The 25155-nt window shown below is 36.1% G+C and overlaps 1 protein-coding gene across 3 annotated transcripts in view; it reads left to right on the top strand.

Annotated features, from left to right (window-relative positions):
- The window catches only part of RNF2 (ring finger protein 2), a 42585-nt gene extending 19399 nt beyond the window's left edge, over window positions 1-23186 (top strand). For 2 of the 3 annotated variants that reach the window (XM_072948545.1, XM_072948544.1), the window contains exons 2-7: window positions 12380-12468; window positions 14434-14594; window positions 15234-15449; window positions 19992-20264; window positions 21125-21296; window positions 21383-23186. In XM_072948545.1, coding sequence (XP_072804646.1) covers window positions 12382-12468; window positions 14434-14594; window positions 15234-15449; window positions 19992-20264; window positions 21125-21296; window positions 21383-21484 — 1011 coding nt within the window. In that variant the 5' untranslated portion in view covers window positions 12380-12381 and the 3' untranslated portion in view covers window positions 21485-23186. Of the gene's footprint in view, window positions 1-9733; window positions 9802-12379; window positions 12469-14433; window positions 14595-15233; window positions 15450-19991; window positions 20265-21124; window positions 21297-21382 lie in introns of those variants that run through there. The other variant, XM_006198790.4, reaches the window with a different exon arrangement.
- Window positions 23187-25155: the final 1969 nt, after the last annotated feature.

Genomic DNA, 25155 nt, shown 5'->3' with positions numbered 1-25155 from the left:
AGGCTGCTATGGTGGGGTCCCGCCGCTCCCCTTGAGAGCGAATGCTAACAGTTGGGCTGCCTTGTACACTCTCCTGGTTTCAGCCTGAACCACACTCTAGCTCCTCAGGCTGTCTCTGCACAGCCAGCCCCAATCCTCTCCTTGAAGCAGATCTGTACTCTGAAGCCCGAGCTTCCCTGCCCAGCCCTTGCACACACCAGCAGGTCGTGTCTTGGGCTGGGGAGCGCAGCGCGGTGGCCTGGATCCTCCCTGCCGGCTCCTCTTTGTTCAGGCCGTGGGGAGGCGGCTGCTGTGCCCTCCTCTAAGCCTCTGGAGCTCCCTTTCTGTCCCCGCTGATCTCCCCACTGCTGAAGGGGCTTCCCAGGGGAGAGAACTTTTCTTCCCAGTTATGTGGAGATTTTTCTTTTAGCTTTGCTAGTTTAAAATCTTCTGCCAGAGTTCAGTTGCTTTTCTGTGAGAATTGCTCCACATGTAGGTATATTTTTGATGTTTTTGTGGGAGGAGGTGAACCCTGCAGGGTTCCTTCTATTCCACCATCCTGAAGGCCTTCCTGGAATTGCTTTCTTGATTTCCTTTTCAGACTGTTCATTGTTAGTATATAGAAAGAAATTAAACTGATTTTTGTGTATTGATTTTTCCCTCTTGCAACTTTGTTGAATTCATTCATCAGTTCAGTTTTTAACATTTTGTGTGTTTGTATGTAGAATTTTTAGAGATTTTTGTGTATAAGATCATGTCATCTGTTAATAGATACTTTTATTTCTTCCTTTCTAATTTGGATGCCTTTTATTTATTTTTCTTGCCTGGTTGATCTGGCTGGAACTTCCAGTCATCTGTTAAATAGAAGTGGTGAAAATACTGTTTCCTATTTTTGTTATCTCACTCTTCTTAGCATCAACATCTAAAAACCCACAAGCTTGAGGGCCTGTGGCTTTACTCTCCTCTTTTTCTTATTTCCTGTATCCCACGTATTTTACCTCCTAAATATTTTTTAGCTCCATTCTTCCTCATGTATCCTTATAGTTAACAACCCTTTTGGAAGCATTTTGAGCCCTTTAACTATAATATTCTTGCCTCCTCAAGTCCATCTTCCACTCTTGCCAGAATTGGTCTGTTTATCTCAAATGCAAATCTGACCTTGCCATTGCACTGTGGATTTCTCTGGATACTTTTGCATGGCATATTGAGCCTCCCTGATCTTGTCCACAGTTTAATTCTTCAGCCTCATCCTGCTACTACTCCCTATTTCCTTCTTTTCACCCATTTAATAGTGAACTACTTGGAATTTTCCAAACACCATGCTTAATTGTGCCTTTGTTTAATATGTTGATCCTTCTGGACTGCTTTGCTTTCCTCAGTTGTTTAACTGCCCCTTAATGTTTAACTCTCCTCCAAAGAAGAGTGCCTTTCTCTAGCAAACCTTTTCTGATTTCTGCTCCTCCATTTGACTGCTTCTTTGTGCTCTTGTAACTTTTATCAAACTGTATTGAAAACATGTTCAGGGCCCAGGAGCCAGTGAACTCATGGAGGGTCTCATTTCCCATCACATAGTAGCTCTCAGTAAATGTTCCCTAAACTGTTGAATTCAACTGTTCTTCATTATGGGTGTGTTAGCTTCTTATATGGGTAGGCAAAGGGACAGAAGAAAAGCAAGGCTGCTGATGGTATAACAGGTGTCAGTTAATGGTAGACCTTGATAGGTGCTTTCTGAAGTCTTGGGGAAAGACTGAATTGGGCCACTAAAAAAGTATCTGTTGGGGTGGGGGAAGTGAAGAAGTAGTGTTAGAGGAGATAAGGTTTTTTAAAGCACTATTTAAAATGCAGATCTAGATAATTTAACATGAGCCATGCTCTCCCATAGTACTTCTTTATCACCACCTTAAAACATTTTCCTGTAACAATACATTATTTAGAGACTAGAATGCATTGTCTGTTACCAGTAGTACTTGAAAACTTAATTAAAACTGGGTAATGAAGATTCGGTAAATCACCTTTGAAAGTTTCTTGCTCTGTGTTCCAGAATGTGAAAAGGTATAATCCAATTAGGAATTGATTATATTACCTTTTAAAATAAAGCTATTAGGTTATTAGAAGTAATTTAGGTTAGCATTCCAGATGTTTAGTACAATAATAACTTTTCTAGTAAAGAATACTTTCTTCGTGTCTTAGAAGCTTATAGTAATTAGTGTCTGTCTTACAGCTGTAGCTTTAGATTAAGCTGCTGCGAGTGGTTTTTATGAGGTGATGCTTACAGCAGGCAGTGTTATGATGGCAGTTGGATTGCTTATTCAGAATTTTTTATTGCTCCCTGGTTTGCCTAGTCTTGAATAAATTTCTAAACTCTTAACACCTGTGTCCTGTGAGCAAGCAGTGTTTTAATTAAGGAACAAATCGTTTGCTCATTCACATGTTGTGTAAAATAATGCAAAAGGAAAAGAAAAATGCTAAAGATTGGGAGAGTTAATTTTATGTGACCTTAATTTATATTCAGAGATGGCAATAACCATGGAAGAAAAAGATAAATTTCTTATTACAGAAAAGAGTTTCTTAGAGCTTAGGGAACAAATGAAGAAAAATGCTTTGTAGGAAAATAGAGTGATCTGAGTAATTTAAAAGCATATTTTCTGATATATGATTCACAGTTTGAAAAGCAAATTAAGGAAGCAAATCATATACAGGATAAAGGCGTAAATGTTTGTGGTGAGGAGTTGGTTTACCTTGGCAGGTGTGATAGGCTGAAAAATAGACATCCAAAAGATACCCACATTTGAATCCCTGGAATCTGTAATGTCACTTTATTTGGAGGAGAGGAGAGGTTTGCATGTGTCATTAAGTTAAAGATTTTAATATAAGGAGATTACCCTGGATTATCTAGGTGGACTCTAAATGTCATTACATGTGTCTTTATAAAAGAGAGGCAGAGAGAGCGCTTACGTGCAAAACTGGAGGCAGTGTGACTCTAGAGGCAGAGATTGGAGTGATGTGGCCACAGATCTAGGAGTGCCAACGGTTACTCCAAGCTGGAAAGGCAAGGAACAGTCTCCTGTAAAACCTCTGGAAGAAGGACAGTTCTGCCAACACATTTTAGTCCAGTGATACGGCTTTAGGATTTTTGGCCTCCAGAACTGAGAGACATTTCTACTGTTTTAAACCATCAAACTTGGGGTAGTTTGTTACAGCGGTTGTAGGAAACTGCTACAGCAATCATTCTTCGGAGTGTAAATGGGCATTTCTGAATAACTCCATATACTCAACTATTTTTCTTTTGGGGGTATAGTAAAGCTCAGTCATATTAGACTGTAGTTCTATTTCAGATACTCTGAATAGACTATGCAATTTTTATGACTAAAGCAACTGGTAAACATTTTTAGGCACAGAACCTCTGAGGTTTTAGCTCGAAATAAATTATATTTAAGGCTCCTTTTTTGGGGAAGAATGTTTTATTCATTCAGGAATCTCCCTCGTGGCTACTTTCTGTAGCTACACTCTGGTAAGAGTACGGTTTAGACTCCTAACATTTTACAACACAGCGTCAGCCCTTTTGCTTGTACATCTGCTATTTAATAAAAATTCTTTTTCACCCATGCTACAGAGAATGTACACTTGAGGCTTTTATTGAGAATTGAATTTTGAATTTATTATTACCCAGCATGTGCCAGGGACTTTGAGACTTTGGTTTGTTGGTTATCTGATCAAAGGGTAAAAGCCATATAGCTTCTCTACGCTTTAGTCTTATATCCAGATACTGTAATTATGCTGTAAATGCCAAATTGCTTTGTCCCCAAAACCATGCCACTGTACCCTTACAGTGATTTGAGAATTGCTGTTTCTGCACACCCTAACACCTGATATTATCAGTCATCTTAATTTTTGTCAGTATCACGGACAGAAAAGTTAGAACATACGTAGATAAAGTTGATTTGATTTGCAATTTAGTGATTTGTGGTGCGGTTAAGCACAATTTAATTTTGTTGGCCACTTGTATTCCTGTTAATTACCCATTTATCTGTCTGCCTACATTGAGTTGTCTTTTAAATTGACTTGGGGGAGGATTCCTGACGTAGTATGGATTTGGCCTTTGTTTATTATGTGTGCTGCAGATATTTTCTCCCTGTCAGTTGCTTATCTTTTAGACTTGTTTATGAAGTCTTTTGTTTTTGTATAGAAGTTTTAAAATTTTATGAGGTGAAATGAGAACCATTTTTAAAGTCTTCTTGGTATTGCATCTTGCTTAGACTGCCTTCCTAATCCCAATAGTATGAACATTTTTTTGCCTTCTTCTAGATCTTTCATAGTTTTTTTTTTACAAAATGCTTAATACTTATGGAAATTTTTTATTCATTTATTTGTGTAAATATATCTGGCTTAAATTTTTTAACTTTTATTATCCCTCTGATTTGTAATTAATATCCTAAATTACATAAATTCACATCTGTTTTTGAACCCTCTGTTTTGTTCATTAATTCGCTCATCTTTTCTTCAGACCATAGTGTTGTTTTTTAATAAGCTTTATTATTTGATGTGAGGTAAGCCTCCCTGATTATTTTTCTATTTTAAAATATCCTGGGTGTTTTTATGAGTCTTTCAAGTGAGCCTTAGAATCACTTTGTCTGTTGATACTTTGATTGGGATTGCATTGCATTGAATTTATGTTTATCCAGTTTAGATCCTCCTTAATGGCCTTCAGTTAAGTTGGAGAGTTGTTTTGTCAATGTTTTGTGAAATTTACTTCTAAGTATTTTATAGCTTTTGTTGCTATTGTGAATGGTTGTGAATGGGAGCTTTTAAAAAATACATTTCTAAGTCGTTGTTCCTAGTTTATGGGAAATCAGTGCTTTTTGGCATGTTTTCCTCTCTTTGAGCTAACATGTTACTTTTTTTGGTTTATTTATTTTTTAGTTCTAATAGTTTTTCAGTTGATCCTACTGTATGTTCTAAATAGCTATATTATCTGCAGAGGATACTTTTGTCACTTCCTTTTTTTTTTTTGAGATAGAAAATATGGTTTTAACCTTTATTTTTTTTAACATTTTTTATTGATTTATAATCATTTTACAATGTTGTGTCAAATTCCAGTGTAGAGCACAATTTTTCAGTTATACATGAACATACATTTGCCACTTCCTTTTCTAATATTTTCCAATGTCTTTGTGTCTGTTTTTTTTGGGGGGGGGGGTGGCATTATTTAGGATTTCCAACAGAATGTTGTAGGACAGCCTTGTTTTGCTCCTGGTTTGTAAGATAGGAATCCTGAAAAGGGTCAACATTGGGGCTTCTCGTGTATCTTCATCAAGTAAAGGATATTTTCATCTATTTCTGACTTTCTAAGACTTTTAGTTAGGAATAGTTGAATTTATTCATTGGTATAAAATTGAATATATTCTCTGATAAGTAAATTTTAAAAATCTGTTTTATATCTATGTAAGTGAAGTTTCTTAACTTCTTTCCCTTTATACTCTCAGAAACTTAGCTATAGGATTAGCTGTATCAGTAATTTTGCTTTCATGAGCAAGTCCATTTTGTGTGTGTGTGTTTTAGCAGTTATTTCTGTTTGATTTATATCTTTATAACGATCATTTCCCCTTTTTACTTAGGTTTGTATTCTAATTTCTAATGCTTGGTTCATATTTTTTTTTCAGTCTTTGTGGTTTTATTACTTAAAAATTGAAGGATATGAGTATTTCTGAAGGAGATTTCTCTCATTACACATCCCATACGTTTTGATAAGATAGTACTTTCTCTTTATTAATTTATAAGGAACATACAGTTTTAATTTTGCTTTCCTTTTTAACACATTCCATTGTGGCTTTGCCCCTCCACTTAATCCCATTTGATTCTTGGGAAGATCACCACTGGCCCCTCCTTAGCTCTATAATATAACCTCTTTTGGTTTGTTTTCCCTTTTACTTACTAGTCACACTGACCTTTCTTTCTAACATGTCTATTCCTTTGAAGTCCTTCCTTGATCCCCTACTTAAGTAGCTCCTTTCCTCTTCTTGATTTTCTAACCCAGTACCCGTTTTGTATCTCTTACATACAACTTAAAAAAATTTATTGTGTGTGTATTCATGTTTACTGCTGTTACTGTTAGTTTCTTGTACAGTGTATGGAGTGCGGTAGATAATCAGTATTTGAATGAGTGAGTAAATGATACGTGATCTTATGAAAGAATTGGGGCAGGGAGAGGAACCTACCCAGATATATAGGCCTTTTGTCAAACTACCCAAGCTCTATAGCCCCCTGGAAAGCTTTTGTGTAGCTCAGGAGTACGCATGCATACCCCACTTTGAGAATCCCTCATTAAATCATATAAGATCAGCATTAGTAAGCAGTAATTTTTTCCCTTTATCATTTTTAAGGTTCATTTTTTTCCTTTTTAAATGCCTTCCCTCACTCATTTATTTAGCTTCTATTAAAAAAAAGGCTCACTTTAGGTATAGGAAAAATATTAAGATATATCAAATTATTTAAGTTAGTGGGATAGACGTGTAAGCAGCTAACGCAACGCAAGTAAGTCTAGAGCACAGAAAACACTTTGTACTTTGCATTTCTTTTTTTCCACTCAGTCAAGTATAACCTTTTTCCTTTGGCTTCTTTCAAGATTTGTTTACCTTTGAATTTCTGAAATTTGAAAATGAGATGCATTTATTTTGCCGAGTATTCTTTGAGCTTTCTGGATTTGTGGTTTGATACCTGACATTAATTTGGGGACAATTCTCAGCCATTATTGCTTCAAAGGTTTCTCCTATTCCTTTCTTTTTTCTTGTAGAAGTCCCATTGTGTGTTTATTACATCTTTTGTAGTTATTTCACAGTCCTTGAATATTTTGTTATGTTTTTCTCAGTATTTGTTCTTTTTGCTTTTCAGTTTTTTAGCATTCTGTTGATAAATCCTCTGACCCAGAGTTTCTTTCTTTAGCTGTATCCAGGTTACTAATAAGCCCGTCAGTGACATTCTCTATGTCTGTTACAGAGTTTTTGAGCTCTGATTTCCTTGTTTTTTCCTTAGGATTTCCATGTCTCTACTTACATTGCCTATCTGTTCTTATATACTGTTTACTTTATCCATTGGAGCCCTTAGCATATTATTCATAGTTGTTTTAAATTGCTGGTCTGATAATTCCAATATCCTTGCCACATCTGGTTCTGATGCTTGCTTTGTCTCTCAGATTGTTTTTATACCTTTTAGTATACCTTGTAATTTTTTTCTAGATACCCAGACATGATGTACTGGGTCAAAAGAACTGCTGCAGAAAGGCCTTTGGTAATGCGATGGTGAGGTGTGTGGGGAGGGGAAACGTTCCGTGTTCTATAATTAGGTCTCAGAGCCTGTGCCTCTGGGCTTTGAACTTCACAAGTAGTTTTTAGTTTTTTTCTAACCCCCTTTTGCTCTGACAGGTTGACTAGAATGAGCTAGAGCTGGGGATTTTCTTTCCCCAGGTCACTTAGGTTCTGGTAATGTCCCAGCAGGTTGGTTTCTGGTTAACTAGTTTTCCCTGAGGGCAGGGCTTGTTAAGAAGAACTACTCTAGCACTCTAGCATATTTTAAAGTGGTTTCTTTCCCATCCTTCTGCTGGAAGCATAATGGGATTTTTCTCTGATAATTCCTATGGGAATCTGGTTAAGCTGCTGGAGGTGAATTTCACAATATTATGGGGGCCTCCCTGTGACTGCTTTCTCCTGGAGTTTTTAACTCTCAGACTCACCCCACACTGAGCCACTTCCCAACAATTTTCCAATTACAGTTCAAATTTCCTACCTGACAGTGGTTGCTACTGTAGTTTCTGCTCCTGAGTCTGCTCCGGTATGTTGAGATTCCCTGTATTCTGTCTCTCCAGTCTAGGGCAGTGCTTTGCCTTATATCCTTCCTTTGCTTATGGCTTCCAGAAGAGTAGCTTCTTACTTGTTAGGGTGGAGTAGTAATTTACATGCAGAACTGGAAATGAAAGTCTAATCTTTTTCTTGTTTTAAAAAAAGATAAGCTTACTGAATCTTTTTGTATAGAATGCATAGAAGTTTTCATCTCTTTTGCCTGCTCTGCTCTTTGCTTAATGAAATAGTCACTTCTTGATGGTGTTTATATTGAAAAAGCTTTTGAGACCACATTGAGCCTCCAGAAAAGGACTGTGATCTGCCATATGTGAAGATGTGGAAAGTGAGCTTGAATGCCAGGTATTTGCAGTCCATAAAAGAACATTCTGAATGTCTTATTGATATTTCCCCACTGGTTGTTAAATCTACGTGCTTTCAGAATCTACCTGTAACTAGATCTCAAGATTTACTTCCTGATTCTGCCACTGCTACTAAATTTATCTTGTCCAAACTAATACTAATATTCTCTCACAAATTTGAGTGACTTTTTTTGTGCAAGAAATATTTGTTTTGTTAGGTATCTCTTTTATTCAGAAGTATAACTTAGATGTTATAACTGGCGAAGGGGCCACGGGGAGGCCAAGATCTTCTCTTGTGCCGCAAGGATCTTCAGGTAGTAGGCATCTGGGAAGCACAGTGCTGTCAGTGGAAAGACTCTCTTAAGGTTGCTTTGACACCTCATTTCCCATCTTCGCTGGCTTCATTTCTTCTCTCCAGCCTTTTAGATTATTATTATTACCTAGGCCATCCGTTCTTGTTCCTTTCGTCTTTCTTTGTTCTGTCTGTATGTTAGGCAGTGTCAGTACATAGATGACTCCCAAATACTAGTCATCACAATCATGATTCATTCCCATCTGAACAGAGGGTAAATGTCTTTCACATCCTTGGCTTGGGCAAGAGTGAGCTGCAGAGAGATTCAGCATCTTACTAAACCAAAGAAGAGGAAAGGGAAAGGTTATATGTGATTTTGAGGAGGGGTAGAATTTAGATTAAATTTAAATGAAACAATGTATCGACCCAAAGTAAAGAGGAACTAATTCTGGAGAGTTTATTCAGTAATTGCTAAAAGTGGAAATTTGAGCTTCTTAAATACATGTAGATCAGCTACTTTAGGTCAAAGTAGAATTTACTGCTTTCTCTGTATATGTGGTTAGTGTCTTGAGGCAAAAAATGGAATTTTTCATTCTCAGACCCCTCTTGACCCTCTTGGGCCAGATCACAGGAGAGGTCACTATTGTTCAGATCTGCACTGCTGACATGTTTTTTTAAATTGAGATAGTGGTTTTGGTAATCAGCAAGATTGTATCCTTGTTTTGGTCTCAGGATTACCTGCTGTATTATCTGGTAAAATGGGATCCATGCAGTAGCGTTTAAGACTCTAGCTACCGGGGGAGCATAAGATTGAGTATAATACAGACTTAAACAGAGAGACTGGAAAACTTTCAAAAGGCATGTAGATTGTAGTTTTCCAAATGATACCAGGAAATTCTGGAACTACAACTAACTTGTGAATTACCTCCTCAATCTTATTTGCCACCCTAACACAAATATCCAGATCAGATATAATTTGGCTGCGTTCAGGAGAACTGGTATCTCTAGAAACAAGCCTTTAGGAGAATATTTTATTTGACAGTTCCTATTAATTTGCTGGGGGAGCTTTCTAAAGACGGATGAGAGAAGTGTTCTGTTTATAGTTGACCCACAGTGACAGGTTGGGGCGTGGGTTAGGATTTGAAATTCTTAGAAATTCCTCCTATCTGAGTAGTTTTAGTTCTCTGATAGATTCATTATGTTATTGTAGGATTTATGGTAGAAATAATGGCACATGTATCTACAAGGAAACTGACCACCTATATTTACAGGTATAGTTCACCTTGAATTCAACAATAGGAAACTAGATTCCAGAGTCATCTTCAGAGCAGCATCATTGGTAGGTTTGGGGCCATTGTTCTTTACATACACACACACACACACACACACACACACACACACACACACACGCTTTATTTGCTAATATGGAGCAGTGCCTCTTCAGATATTTTTTTGATTGCTGTATCTGCCAGTATCTTTTTGAATAGGTCCTTGAAACCTAGAGGCTGAAGGAGCTTTTGATTTTGCTTTTTTATCTGAAGGATCATATGTTTGTTTTAGTTTGTAGTTTGTCAGTTTTCTAAAGCTCTTCTAACATTTTCAGCTCTGTGTTGGAAATTATCCAAATGTGCAATTTTCCATTCCATTTAAAAAAATCTGGTACTTTAGATTTTAGCCTCTTAAGAAGTAGGGGCAGGTTCTTCTTACAATGCCTTTTGGATCTGTCCCACAATATTGGTTGACTGCCTTGAAACCAGTTTCTGTGTGTCCTATTTATTGTTTCATTTTTTGTCTATGGCCTTGAATTTTAATCTAACTTTTAAAGGAAAGGCACCAGAAAAGGCCTTATGTTTATTACCCTGATTTTCTTGCTTTCTTTAGTTCCCATTGAATGTTTTGCAAGTTTCTTTTTTTCAGCTATTTTTCAACCATTTTTATCCACCCGAGGGGCTACAAGTAAGTGGATTCGTTAGTATAAACCTGGGATTCCTGGATAATTAGTGTCTAACAGAATGTAAAAGTCACTAGCAACCATTAGTTTGCTGCCTCAAGGTTTTGGAAAGTCTTTTATTATGACTGTTAGCCTTAAATTGTACCTGAATTTAGTTTCCATTTGTTTACCTACCATTGTAGCAGTCTCAAGTGGGTATGGGTCATTGGTTGTCTTCTTAGGAAAGACCTCGAGGGAAGAGTAGTTCATTTAGGATTTTAGGGGAGGCAGTAGAGGGAAACAGGCAATACAGGTAAAGGTAGTGATGCTAAAACATGATAATGTTAGATGCATAAGGAGGGCAGGTTTCAGATAATTTGAGTGCTTTTTTTTTCCTTTGGTCCTTGCTAGAGAATGTTTAAAGGGTTGCTATTTTGAAGTCTGAGTTTCATTTTGAGGCCTCTGCATACCAGGCAAAAAGACTGACCGTCATGTATTTGGTAGTTTTTCATGTTTCTTTTCTAGAGCTTCTCTTAGTTGCATTATCTTTGACATATCCAAAATTACTAATAATAGCCAAGGTAATTATAAATCATCCTTGAGAAGTTGTGCTGTCTAGCCTACTAAGCACAATAATTCAGATTATTACAAGAGTTTCTATAAGTGGAAGGAGTTCTGCCAGGAGAAGTTTGCAGCGTAGATGTAGAGAAACCCACATCCTTACACAAACTACATAGAACACCATCAAGTGATGCTTATAAAATGGTGACTAGGGCCCATGATTTAATAGTCTGTTAGCCTTTAGCCCCAGAATACAGAAATGAAGGAAGAAGGCCTCCTACATTACATTAAATAAAGTGATCTGTTTCTTAGATAATTTCCTTGTAAGATTTTTAGAGGGGCTGATGGCAAAGTTTGCTGTTCCAGAGAGCAGACACTGGTCTAATGGGTCTCTTGTATGTGTTAGCCTCTAAAGTTTGAGTACATAGCAGGTCTTAGAGTCTGTGCCATCATTCGATCCTCTGAAGATTGAATGATACAGAAAAGGTAATATTTCATCAAGGGGAAGTTCCTATCATGAAATTTTTCCATTTGTGATTCTTAGAGAATGGAGTCAAAGCACAGGATGCTAATCCTGGGATTAACAGATAAACAGCTAGATGAGTGACCAGAGCTCTGTGGAAAATTGCTCAGATTTCAGATTGCTGTTGGGGGCACTGATTAGGGATCAAGATGAACCTTCAAGCACAGAAGGCTCGAGGAGTGTGTGCTTGTTTGGGAGTCCAGTAGTTCTGATAAGCAAAATGAGTCTTCAAGGTAGACACAGTGGACGGCCTCAAAATTATAAACAAAAACCATGACGCACTCAAATTTGAAAAATTTGAACATACTTACTTCAGATTTTTGCTTGGACAGGGAGAAGCTTAATCAGTTTGCCTCCAGAGGGCAGCTGTAGGGTGAATAGGCAGTAGTTTTGGGCTCACCATTAAAAGGAGCTTTCCGAACATCATAAACTGACTTTTACAAAGGGGGGTTTTCATGAGTGGAACTGTCAAAGAAGAGGCAGAATGATCTGTGGTTTAAAATGCTATAAAGTAGATTTTCTGTCTTTGGCAAAAGTTGGACTAGATGGCCGTGCTGAAGAGTCTGAAGTTTTCCTGACTTAGTTCTAAGTTCCATGACCATCTGTTTCAGAAAGGTATTTATTATTTTGGGTTAGGAGAGTTTTCTATACCCTAGTAATAGTTAAGTACTCTCTCTTTGCTAGCCCTTAAGTGGTAAGGAATCAGTGATAGCTTCTTGTTCTCAAATAGCTTGTATTTATAAATACAGGAACAATTCTTGAGCATTTCTTTTTCATTTTTGAGGAGCCAATGTGTAATTTCTGTTTTTCTTATTCTCAGGATTTACAGTTCCTAAAATTAGTTTTGAGATTTATTTCCCTTTCAGATACTAAAAATTTTTTTCCTCTCCTTTTCATTCCTAGCAATGTCTCAGGCTGTGCAGACGAACGGAACTCAGCCGTTAAGCAAAACATGGGAACTCAGTTTATATGAATTACAACGAACACCTCAGGTAATGTAGACTTAGATAACTTAGGGGAAATATGAAACCATGCAAGCTGGGATACATTTTCAGAAAATGAAAACTTGAAAGAACAGTAATAATAAATTTATGTACAAACGGTCCTAATTTGTGTGTGTTTGGTTGACACTTCATTCATTCAACAAATAATTTGAGTGCATACTCTATAGCAGGTCCAAAGCTAGGAACTAGGTGAAGTGGTGAATAAAACAGATGTGGCACCAGTCCAGGAAGTTTATAGACATTAAATAAGTAAATATCCATAGAATTGCACATTTGAGAAATTTTGTAAAGGGAAAGTCCTCAGTGCTGTAATAAATAATAATGGGGGAACCAGGAAGACTATTTTGAGAAAGTGAAGATAGGAAAGACTTCGGAGAGGAGCAGGTTTGAAGGAGATAAATATGCTTAAAACCAGACTCCATTTTAAGTTTGAGATGCCTGTAAGACAGGCAGAGATGCTACCTAAGATCTGGACTTAAGCAGGGGAATGGATAAGATCACTTAGAGAGAGATGAGTAAAAGACCCAGAACTTTGTCCAGATGAGCTTCATCAGAGGAGCGTCAACATTTAGAAATTAAGTAATGGAAAAGGAACCAGCAAAGGGGACTGAGAGGGAACAGCCAGAGAAAAGTAAGGGAAAATTGGAGATGAAGAGGGGATCAAAACGTAAGAAGTGGAGATTATAATTCTGAAATCAAGTTTGTGTAGAGCGGAGAGGATACAGCTCAGTGGTAGAGTATGTGCTTAGCATGCACAAGGTCCTCAGTTAAATCCCTAGTACCTCCATTAAAAAAAAAAAATCAGTCAATCAAATTACCTACCCCCCAACAAAAAAATAAACACAAAACAAAAAGTTTGTATACATATTAAACTAAGTAAAATACAGAAAATGCTTTCTATAGAGAGTTTGGAACACCATAGATACTGGATAATGGACAATATCTCTAGTTTTCCTTGTAAGGTCATCAATCTTTGACCCTGTAGAGAAAATACAAGCATGATAGAGGGCCAGTGGGCACAGGACGTGTTGGCGAACGTGTGGGAAGCCCATTATTTCTACCTGCATCTGCCTCTTCAATGGCCACCTTCTAGACCTCTTTTCTTACTCCTTGGGAATCTGTTTTGGTGCCTTTAGAGCTAGGTAGTCTTTGTTCTCAATGCCACCTTGTGGGAAGGTTGGGTAGTGGTAGTGGTGAAGAAAGTGGGAGTCACTAATTTGTACAGTTGGGAGATGTGTCCTGAATTCTACATTGGAACTCCAGATGCATTTTTACACTGGAAGCGTTTTTAGACATGATAATTAGAAATACTTGGAACACTTCAGATGTGCTATGGTTTTAAATCAGTTTGTAGGTTAGCCTGAGAACCTGACCACTTTGTGTAGAACTACCTCTGTGGACCAAGACTTTATAAGGTTCAAAAAGTGATTTTAAAATGAAATAATAGTATGTAAATAGAGAATACTTATATTTGAATCTTAAAATATTTTAATGGATGGCATGAAATTTATTATCAAAATGGTACAGTTATAAAGATGGAAGGGTTCATTTAGTCTTAACTCCCTCATTTTGCAGGTAAGAAGACAATATGGAAACTAATTATTTCGAGTCACAATGCTAATTGTAGAACTAGAACCTAAGTCATCTGATTCCATACTGAGTGCTTTAAAAAAAATTATACGAGACTAATTTACCATCAGTTATCTTTTAAATACATATGTTATCATTAGCATTAAAATAAGATCATTTATATATTGCATTGATGCTGGGGCTGAGGGGACTTGGAGGAAGTTATAGCTAAAATAAGGCTGCTTGTGAGTTGATGGTGGTGACTGGTTGATGGGTACATAGATGTTCATTTTTGTCATTTTTTTTTAATATTCTTATATGTTTGATTTGGTCCATAATTAAAAAAAATAGGTAGCATTTAATTTTAAAGTGATGCTTTTACAGGAGGCAATAACGGATGGCTTGGAAATTGTGGTTTCACCTCGAAGTCTACATAGTGAATTAATGTGCCCAATTTGTTTGGATATGTTGAAGAATACCATGACTACAAAGGAGTGTTTACATCGTTTTTGTGCAGACTGCATTATCACAGCCCTCAGAAGTGGGTATGTTGAAATGAATTATATTAGGTACTTAAATTACACTAGGACAGTGCTCTAGTGCTCTGTGGGTTTTGAGAAACACATTCTCTATAGGTATTCACTTGCGAATTGGAAATCTCTAAAGTCTAGGTTTTAATTATTGGAGAATCTTTGTTTTGAAACAGCTGATTTTATATAATTTTAGAAGCTTTTATAGGATGAGTGTTTTGAGGAAATTATAAAGCATAAAACCATGGTTTTCTCACTTTTTATGAATGTAAAATAATCTGATGAATGCTATTTTAATAAAATAATTTATAACATAAATTAATACATATTAGTGGTTAGTTTTTCCATGTACGGCATGGAAATTTATTTTAGGGAAGAACAGATTTTTATTTTTAAATGGCTATATATGTAAATTATTGTTGGGAAGTATTCGGATTTTTCTCTATTAGCAAGTAGTAAAAAGTGTCTGAGGTTTCAAAAATCCTATTTAACCACTAGTCAGATTTTCAAAGAAAGTCAGGTTACAGTTTAAATCTCTGTCAGTTTATAGAAATATTGGAATAAAGATGATAATTACCTGGAAGCTGGCTATTTTTGTCTTTAGCCCAAAGATACTGGCATTATTTACACTTTCCTGCCCCTCTTTCTGTTTAGCAATAAAGAATGCCCTACCTGCCGGAAAAAGCTAGTTTCTAAAAGATCTCTAAGGCCAGACCCAAACTTTGATGCGCTCATCAGCAAAATTTATCCAAGTCGTGATGAGTACGAAGCTCATCAGGAAAGAGTATTAGCCAGGATCAACAAGCACAATAATCAGCAAGCGCTCAGCCACAGCATTGAGGAGGGACTGAAGATACAGGCCATGAACAGGTATGTGGGACAGAAGGCCAGACAGGGTGTCATTTTTCTTAATACTTCATTAAATATTAAATTTACTTAACACCCTCCATTTTGAAAAAGGTAAAATGCAGTAATAAATACTAGTTCTCTGTGGTTACCTCTTCATGCTGGGATAATATATGCCTCCTGGCATGGTAGGTTATTCCATTGAAAATACTATGGTCTTTAAAAAGTCGTCTTTTATACCCACTTCTTCCTCCACTTACTATTTGATTCCTCCTCTTTGTAGCAGAATTCCTTTAAAGCATTTGACTATACTCAGTATCTCCAATTTTTCTCCCATTCTGTTTTGAACCCCCTCTAATCAGTCTTTATCCCCACCCTCCATATCACCCATATCAAGGTTACCATTGACCTCAACATTGGGAAACCTAATTGCTGATTCTCAGATCTCATCTTACTTGGTAGCATTTTACACAATTAATTTCTTTTTTCTCTTTGATTCGTTTTCTTCTCCTGGCTTTCAGGAGGCCATATTCTCCTGGTTCCCTTTGTATGTCATTAGCTGTTCCTTATCTCAAACTTAACATGTCCAGTACTAAACTTTTAATTCTTAAACCCTACTTCTCTTCATTCTTACTCATTTCAGTTGATGGCAGTTCCGTCATCCCACTTGCTATAGCCAAAAACTTTAGAGTTACCTTTAACCTCTCTTTTTTCTTACAGTTTATATGCTAATCTGTGAATAAATATATTTTTAGCTTTCTCCATAATATATCCAAATTGGTCTAGGCCACCACCATCTTTCAATTGAAGTATTGAAGTAGCTTCCTCATTGGTCTTTCTACCTTCCATGCTTACCCCTACGTAGTCTGTTCTCAGCACTGCAGGCAGAGTGATGAATTGGAAGTCAAATTATGGTTCTCCTTTCTCTTTGAAGCCTCTGATGGCTTCTGTCCACATTCAGGTTAAAAGACCTTAAGGGTGGCTTCCAAGACCCTACATAATAAACGCTTTCCTCACCCCCGTTCTCTTTTCTGCTCTGACATCTTCCTGATATGTTTATGTCTCAGGGAGAGCCATCACTTTCCAAAGTAGGAGGTGATAATAAAGCCTCATCCCAATCTAGTGGCTCTCACTTTGGCTGAATATCAGAATCACTTGGAAAGCTTTTAAATCCTAGGGCCACAGAGGTATCACTCCAGACAAAGTAATTCAGAATCTTTGATTGGGGTCCAGGCACTGGTATTTTAAAGGTTCCAGAGTGGTTCCGAAGTACAGACTTAACCATTGGCTTAAAGGTTAAGATACGTGCTTCGTTTCAACTATATTAAACTGACCTACAACTCTATTTAGCAAAGTAAAATGACGTATTAAATGTTGAATGTATTTATTCTAAAAGAGTTAAATATTCCTGAGAGTTGGAGGGATTTTAATGGTGGTTCAATATAGTCTTCTACCAGCAGAAAGAATCCCCTTTGATTTTGCTTGAACACTTTCAGTGTTGAGAGTACATGATAGAAGCTCCTTTCATTTGTTAACAGTTTTATTATAGCTTCCTTGCTATTCTTCAGACTTAAGAAGCTTGTTTCTGCCTCTGAGCCTTTATACTTACTGTTCCCTTTCCCTGGAACCTTCTTCCAGATCATCCACACAGCACATTCTCTTTCTTCTAGGTTTCTGTCTTCCACCCCAGGACTCCATGCTTTTCTACCCTCCTTGCCTCGTTGTTCTCATCGCGCCTACTGTTCTCTGAGTGTGTGCGTGTTCTTTGCTGTGCTAGAATTAACACAAGCCCTAGAGGCTGTCAGTGCCCTTACAACACCAGTGCTTGGAAAGTAGCTGCTCAGTAAGCAGCTCTGTGTGCGTGAATTGTCTTTAAAACTCTGCCTATATGGAAATGGAAAGATATTCCATGCTCTTGTAATGAAAGAATTAATACTAGTAAAATGGCCATACTACCCAAAGCAATCCACAGATTTAATGCAATCCCTATCAGATTACCCAGGACATATACATACAGTACTACAACAAGTAATCCTAAAGTTTATATAGAATCACAGAAGTCCCAGAATTTCCAAAGCAATCCTGAGGAAAAAGAACAAAACTGTGGAGGTATAACCCTCTCAGACTTAAGACAATACTTCAGAGCTACAGTAATCAAAACAGCATGGAACTGGCAGAAAAACAGAAATGGATCAATGGACAGAACAAAGCGCCCCAAAATAAAGACACACACCTATGATCAATTAATATTCAACAAAGGAGGCAAGAATATTCAATGGAGAAAAGACAGTGTCTTTGGCAAGTGGTGTTGGGAAAGCTGGACAGCTGCATGTAAATCAGTGAAGTTAGAATACTCCCTCACACCATAAACAAAATAAACTCAAAACAGCTTAAAGACTTAAACATAAGACATGATAGCATAAAACTCCTAGAAGAGAGCATAGGTGAAACATTCTCTGATATATAAATCATAGTATTTTCTTAGATCAGTCTCCCAAGGCAAAAGTGATAAAAGCAAAAATATACATATGGGATCTAATCAAATATATGAACTTTTACACAGCAAAGGAAACCACAAACAAAACAAAAAGACAACATACAGAATGGGAGAAAATATTTGCAAATGATGTGACTGATAAGGGCTTAATTTACAAAATACACAGACAGCTTATATAACTTGATGTCAAAAATACCCAGACAACCCAATCAAAAATGGGCAGAAGACCTAAAAAGCCATTTCTCCAAAGAAGTCATACAATTGGCCAAGAGCATATGAAAAGATGCTCAGCATTGCTAATTATTAGAGAAATGCAAATTAGAACTACAATGAGGTATTACCTCACACTGGTCAGAATGGCCATCATCGAAAAGTCTACAAACAATAAATGTTGGAGAGGGTGTGAAAAAAGGAAAGCCTCCTACACTGTTGGTGGGAATATAATTTGCTGCCGTCACTATGGGAAACAGTATGGAGGTTTCTTAAAAAACTGAAAATAGAGTTCCCACATGATCCCTCAGTCCCACTCCTGGGCATATGTCCAGAAAAGATAAAAACTCTAATTCAAAAAGATACATGTAGCCTAATGTATTGCAGCATTGTTTACAATAGTCAAGACATGGAAACAACCTAAGTGTCCATCAACAGATGAATGGATAAAGATGATGTGGTGTGTGTGTGTGCATATATTCAATGGAATATTACTCAGCTATATAAAAAAAAGAATGAAACTTTGCCATTTGCAGCAGCATGGATGGACCTAGAGATTATCATACTGAGTCAAGTAAGTCAGACAAAGAATGACAAATATTAACATGATTTCATTTATATGTGGAATCTAAAAAATAATGCAAATGAACTTACTTACTAAACAGAAACAGACTCAGATACAGAAAGCAAATTTATGGTTATCAAAGGATGGAGGGAGAGGGATAAATTAGGAATTAACAGATACTCACCACTATATATAAAACAAAACAGCAAGAATTTACTGTGTAGCATAGGAAATTACATTCAGTACCTTGCAATAACCTATAATGGAAAAGAATCTGAAAAAAGAATGTGTATGTACACACGCACACACACATATTTATATATATATATAGCTGAATCACTTTACTGAACACCTGAACCTAACTTTGTAAATCAACTATAGTTCAGTTAAAAAAAAAAAAAACAGTTCTTGAGTATCTTTCTTAAGCAGTGGGCTATTATTTCCTTGTTCTGGCAATAAACATGTAATAGTGACACTGTTCTTAGAAGTCCATGTCATTCTTTCATAGTTCCTTTTCATCATATATTCTTCCTTTTTCTTATCTATACAGGTAGAGAGGGAGGCAGCGTGTATGGTAGAAAGAATGCATATCATGTCCTAGCCCTAGTTCTAGTGTTTACCTGCTTATAACCATGGGCCTTGGACGTGTTTCTTTGGTTTTTCTCAGTTATAAAATGATGATAATGTTAATTGCCTTGACGGTTGTTTTAATGAGCAAATAAGATGTATACACAAAGTGCCTCACCCAGTTACTGGATTTTAGTATTTGAGCTTGTTGGAGAACTACTCCTGTATTCATACTCCATATTTAGATACAGTCTCATCTTCACATTAGAATAATTTTGCATTGCGTTAGCAGACTTTTGGTAGGAAGGGAGTGCTTACCTGCCTCCTAAGTCTTGTTTTCTTAAGAATCTTTTATTAAAGAGACAAATATCTTCCCTCAGAACTTTAAAATTTTCATTATGCCTTTCTTTAGATTTGAATTCTTGTAACAAGGAAAACTATTGAAATATAAATAAGTCTGCCAATAATTCCTATAATCAGTAAAATTTTTAAGTGAATATAAACATTTATGTAATTTATTCAAATGTTTGCCTGTGTGTGAGTGAGGTTCATTAGACCTTCAAGGGACATGTGGGAAATAAATGCTATTATTTAAGTTGGAGCAAATTCATTTATCAAGGTTTTTTTAGAATTTAGTAAATTTAATAAACATGCTTCAGAACTGATGCATTGAAAAGGCCTAAATGTAGATTTTATACAACCCGTTGTTTTCTTTTTCTTTAATTAGATTACAGCGAGGCAAGAAACAACAGATTGAAAACGGTAGTGGAGCAGAAGACAATGGCGATAGTTCCCACTGTAGTAATGCATCCACACACAGCAACCAGGAAGCAGGACCAAGTAACAAAAGGACGAAAACATCTGATGATTCTGGGCTTGAGCTGGATAATAACAATGCAACAGTGGCTATTGATCCAGTAATGGATGGTGCTAGTGAAATTGAGTTAGTATTCAGGCCTCATCCAACGCTTATGGAAAAGGATGACAGTGCACAGACACGGTAAGTGTGTTGGTTAGTTTCAGTCTATGAATTTAGAATGTTTACTGTGGAGTTAAAAGGCAGTTCTGTGTAAGAGTCAAGGGGAATATTTCTCATCCCATTGATTACCAGGGTTCATTTGTACATCTGGCTGTCTGGATTGTTGTTTTCTTCTCTCCTCCTGTGCTTCCCACCCACAGTTGCATATCTGAAAGGAGGACTGTCCTAGATAGAGGAGCAAAAAGGATCATTTAAATGTCTTAACAGTGATGGTAGGGTGCCAATAGGCTCTAAAATTCATGCTGACCGGGATGGCTGCTTTCCCACCGTATACCTCTGGAGAGCACACTGCCTGCCATTGAGAGCAGACAAGCATCAGATATTTGTTGAGTGAGTGATTGTTATACCATGCATTAAAAAAAAAACAAAACCCCCTCAAGATTAGCACTTCTGTGCTCAGTCTTAAAAACCTAAAATGAATTAATTCTTAGTAAGAAATTTGCTCATATTCTTAATTTTCTCCTTGCTTCCTGCTGTAGACTCAGAACTCTGATCACTGGGGTTGAGGAGTAGGTTCTTTTTTTCCCTCTCAGTACAGTGTGTGTTCTATTTGATTTTTGTCATTTTATATCATATTTTATGAGTGGTAAGGTAGATGGAACTTTCACGGCCTGATAGACAGTCAGCTTGTACTTTCCCCTCTTCCATACCATTCAGTAAGAAATTTTTAGGTAATAGAGGAATAAATTTTAGATACTATTTTGCCAATAATTGAGACACTTATATTTTATATAAGCTTTTTAGAAATGTATTAGTTTTTATAATTTAAGTACATTTTATCTTAATCTAGAAATTAAGTTTTTAATGATTTATTTTTCCAGATACATAAAGACTTCAGGTAATGCCACTGTTGATCACTTGTCCAAGTATCTGGCTGTGAGGTTAGCTTTAGAAGAACTTCGAAGCAAAGGAGAATCAAACCAGATGAACCTTGATACAGCCAGTGAGAAGCAGTATACCATTTACATAGCAACAGCCAGTGGCCAGTTTACTGTAAGTATTTAAAATAATAGGCTCAATCTCACTGTTGCTGTGCCTTGGGCGGCCTTCATGTAATTCTTTTTCTTTTTTTGTTTTAGGTGTTAAATGGCTCTTTTTCTTTGGAATTGGTCAGTGAGAAATACTGGAAAGTGAACAAACCCATGGAACTTTATTATGCACCCACAAAGGAGCACAAATGAGCTTTTACTAAAACCAGTTCTAAGAATGAACATTTTGATAGCCTATTTCTTTAATATTAAAGATATACCGTCATTACTTTTATGGACATAACCTTGGATATGTTCAGTTTTCTTTCTGAGCCAGACTCGTTTACACTATTAGAATCTTTTCCCCTTAATTTAAGATTTCCTCTTTGGAAGGGACTGCAATTGTTCAGTACTTCGTCTTTCCTTTTAAAAATAAGTTGTATGTTTTCACAAAGTATGGTTCCATTTGGAGCACCTTTTGACCCAGGAATTTTTCATAGTTCTGTTATTCTTAAGTGGATTCAGTTGGCCATCCTTTTCCCTCCCTTCAAAAGTTTTTTAGGCTTACAGAATGTTAAATAATATGTATTTTGACTTTTTTTCCTGGAGTCTTGTATATTTATAGTTTTCTATATAAGCTGTAGTATCTTCATGAAGACCAAGGCTCAAACTTACTGTGCTTAAAAAACAATTCTCATAGGATTATTATTTTCATGGTATTTTCTTCCATAGTATCTCATTTAAAAAAAAAGTTCATTATGAACTTAGTGTCCATTGTCATGCAATGTTATTTTCTTCCATTTTTTCCCCTCTAATTTTGGAATTTCTGATCCTAGGAGAGAATCAAATAAGATCTCAAGTTCTGTGAGAACTTGGTTCATTTGCAGATTTCAGTGAAGGAAAAGAAATTAAATTGGTCTTATGTAGTTTTCAAGTGTATATTTAAAGAAGTCTTTTTTGTGTTAGTTCTGTCCCTTTGGTTCCTTTATTATGTATGTTTTTTCCCTATTAAAATACCAGAGACATGGAGATATTTTGCACTTTAGTCTTGATGAAAAGTACAAGATATGTTCAAAGCTTCCCTAATTCTTTTCATATTGGTAGCCACATAAATTTCAAAAATATATGGCACATAGAAGTAACAGTGGGGAAAAATTTTGCTTCTGTTTGAAAAGTGTGTTTAGCATTTTGGGTTGCCATATCAGTTTATAAATTCGGTGCTCTGCTAATTACACTCTAGAGAAGCAGGTTAACGGAACTTGAGCCCTGCTTTGATGTGTAGTGAAAATTTATTCTGTAGAAGAATGTCCACAGATATGGTAAAGTCATTCTACTCTTAATTTAGTTTTCTATTGAAGGACAGTGTTTGGTGTTTGGAGCCAGAAGGCTTTTATGATGACAGGTCAGAAATAAGATTGACTTGTCTGTTAATTTTTTATCCCTTTCCTGTTTCCAAGTTTATATTAATCACAGTATTTACAGAAGCATATTGGCATTGAGATATTAACCATAAAAGGTTTTTGCCATGGGAGAGGAGTCCTCCAGTACCACTGTAATTAAACCTGTCTAACCATTGTAAATAATTACCCATCATTTTTGACAGATTGGGGCCAGCTTGATGTTTTAAATCTTCACTGCAATATGAAAACTTAAAGACTTACTCAATTTTTTTACCATTTTATTGAAAATACTTAAAATCTGTTTTTACTGGAATTTTTTTTGGTAATTTGTGCCATGAAATTTGAAAACTACCAAAAATCAAGGGAAATTTTGTATTCAATTCCTTTTCTGGCGTAATGTTAAGTTGTATAGATTAATGCATGTCCACTGACTATAACCCTTGTTTTGTGATATAACTGCTTAGATTTTATTGGTGACATTAGATTAGTGGTTGCATTAAATAACTAAATTCCCATTGTGATTAATTGAAATTTATCTTTAAGCAAAAAGTTATTTGTGAATATAAGCTTTGTGCTTAGAGAATGTATGTGTTTTTATCTGTCAGTATGGGAGGATGTAAATTCTTTGCATCATTAGTGAATTTATTGGATATGTAATCCTTTGCAAAATATAATTATAGGTATTTGATAGAGCATTGAGTGTGTAACGTGTGTGTGTGTATGTCTGTGTGTTTTGGGAGTGGGAACTATTTACTTCTACTACTGGCCTAGGTTTTATAAAATTTTACGTAGGTAGCCACCATCTCAATGAGGAAAAAAAGGCTCACCAAATGTGAAGATGGCCTTTGGATAATACATTATCAGTTAAAAATTTATTACAGTAAAATATATATAACCTAATTTATTGTTTTAACCATAAAATTTAGTGACATTAAATACATTCACAATATTGTATAACCATGACCACAATTTCCAGAATGTTTTCATCATGAGTCAAGAACTCTGTGCCCATTACATGATAATTCCCCATTCCTACCCCGACCCTCAGCCCAATAAACTCTATTCTCCTTTTCTCTTCGAATCTGTTTTAGACATCATGTGTGTGAAATCATGCAGTTTTTTTTATCCTTTGTGTCTGTCTTATTTCTCATAGCATAATGTAAGGTTCATCCATGTTGTAGCATGTATCAGAATTTCATTCCTTTTGTGGCTGAATAATATTCCACTGCATGTATACACATTTTGTTTATCCATTCATCTGTTGATGGACATTTAAGTTGCTTCCGTGTCTTGGCTATTGTAAATAGTGCTGCTATGAACATTGGGGTGCACGTATCTTTTTGAATTAAGAGTTTTGGATTAGAGAATTAGATGGATGGACACTTTTTGCTATTGTTAATAATTTTTGTACAAGTGTCCGTTTGAGTCCCTGCTTTAAATTCCTTTGGTCATATACCTAGAAGTTAAGTTGCTTGATTGTAATTTTGTTTAATTTTTTGAGGAACCCCAAACTTTTTTCCAGTGTCTGTACCATTTTGCAGTCTCACATGTAAGAGATAACTCAGAATATTTGTCTTTCTCTGTCTGACTTAATTTCACTCAGCATAATACTCTTCTCGTCCATCCACATTGTTGCAAATGGCAGGATTTTTTTTTATGGCTGAGTAATATTTCAATTCCATTGTGTATGTGTGTGTCTGTCTGTATATATATGTGCTTATATATATACTGCACCTTCTTTATCCATTCATCTGCTGATGGGCACTTAGGTTGCTTCCATATCTTGGCAACTGTAAATAATGCTGTGAACATTGGGGTGCATGTGTCTTATTGAATTAGTGCTTTCATTTTCTTCAGATAAATACCCAGCAGTAGAATTGCAGAATCAGATGGTAGTTGTTTTCTCAGTGTGATTTTGATTTGCATTTCTTTGAATATTAGCGATGTTGAACCTTTTTTTTTTAATGTGCCTGTTGGCCATCCTTACATTTTCTTTGGAAAAAACATCTATTCAGTTCTTCTGCCCACTTCTTAATCACGTTTTTTGTTATTGTTGTTGAGCTGTTTATGTATTTTGGATATTCACCCCTTATTGGTCGTATCATTTGGAATTGTTATTTCCTATTCAGTAGGTTGTCTCTTCATTTTGTCAATGATTTTCTTTGCTGTGTGAAAGCTTTTAAGTTTAATTAGGTCTCATTTATTTATGTTTTGCTTTTTCTTTTGCTTTAAGGAGATAGATCCAAAAAATATTGCTAAAATATATGTCAAACTGTTCTGCATATGTTCTCCTCTAGATTTATGGTTTCAGGTCTTACATTTAGGTCTTTAACTCATCTTGAATTTGTATATGGTGTGGAGAAATCAAATCTTGTTCTTTTACATGTAGCTATCTAGTTTTCCCAGCACCACTTACTGAAGAGAGTTTTTTCTCCATTATATAATCATGCCTCCTTTGTTGTTAAGTAATTCACCGTAACTGTG

Source organism: Vicugna pacos, chromosome 23 (genome assembly GCF_048564905.1).
Source record: "Vicugna pacos chromosome 23, VicPac4, whole genome shotgun sequence".
Classification (NCBI taxonomy): Eukaryota; Metazoa; Chordata; class Mammalia; order Artiodactyla; family Camelidae; genus Vicugna; species Vicugna pacos.
The sequence above is the reverse complement of the archived record's forward strand: the minus strand, read 5'-3'. Positions and strand labels throughout refer to the sequence as shown.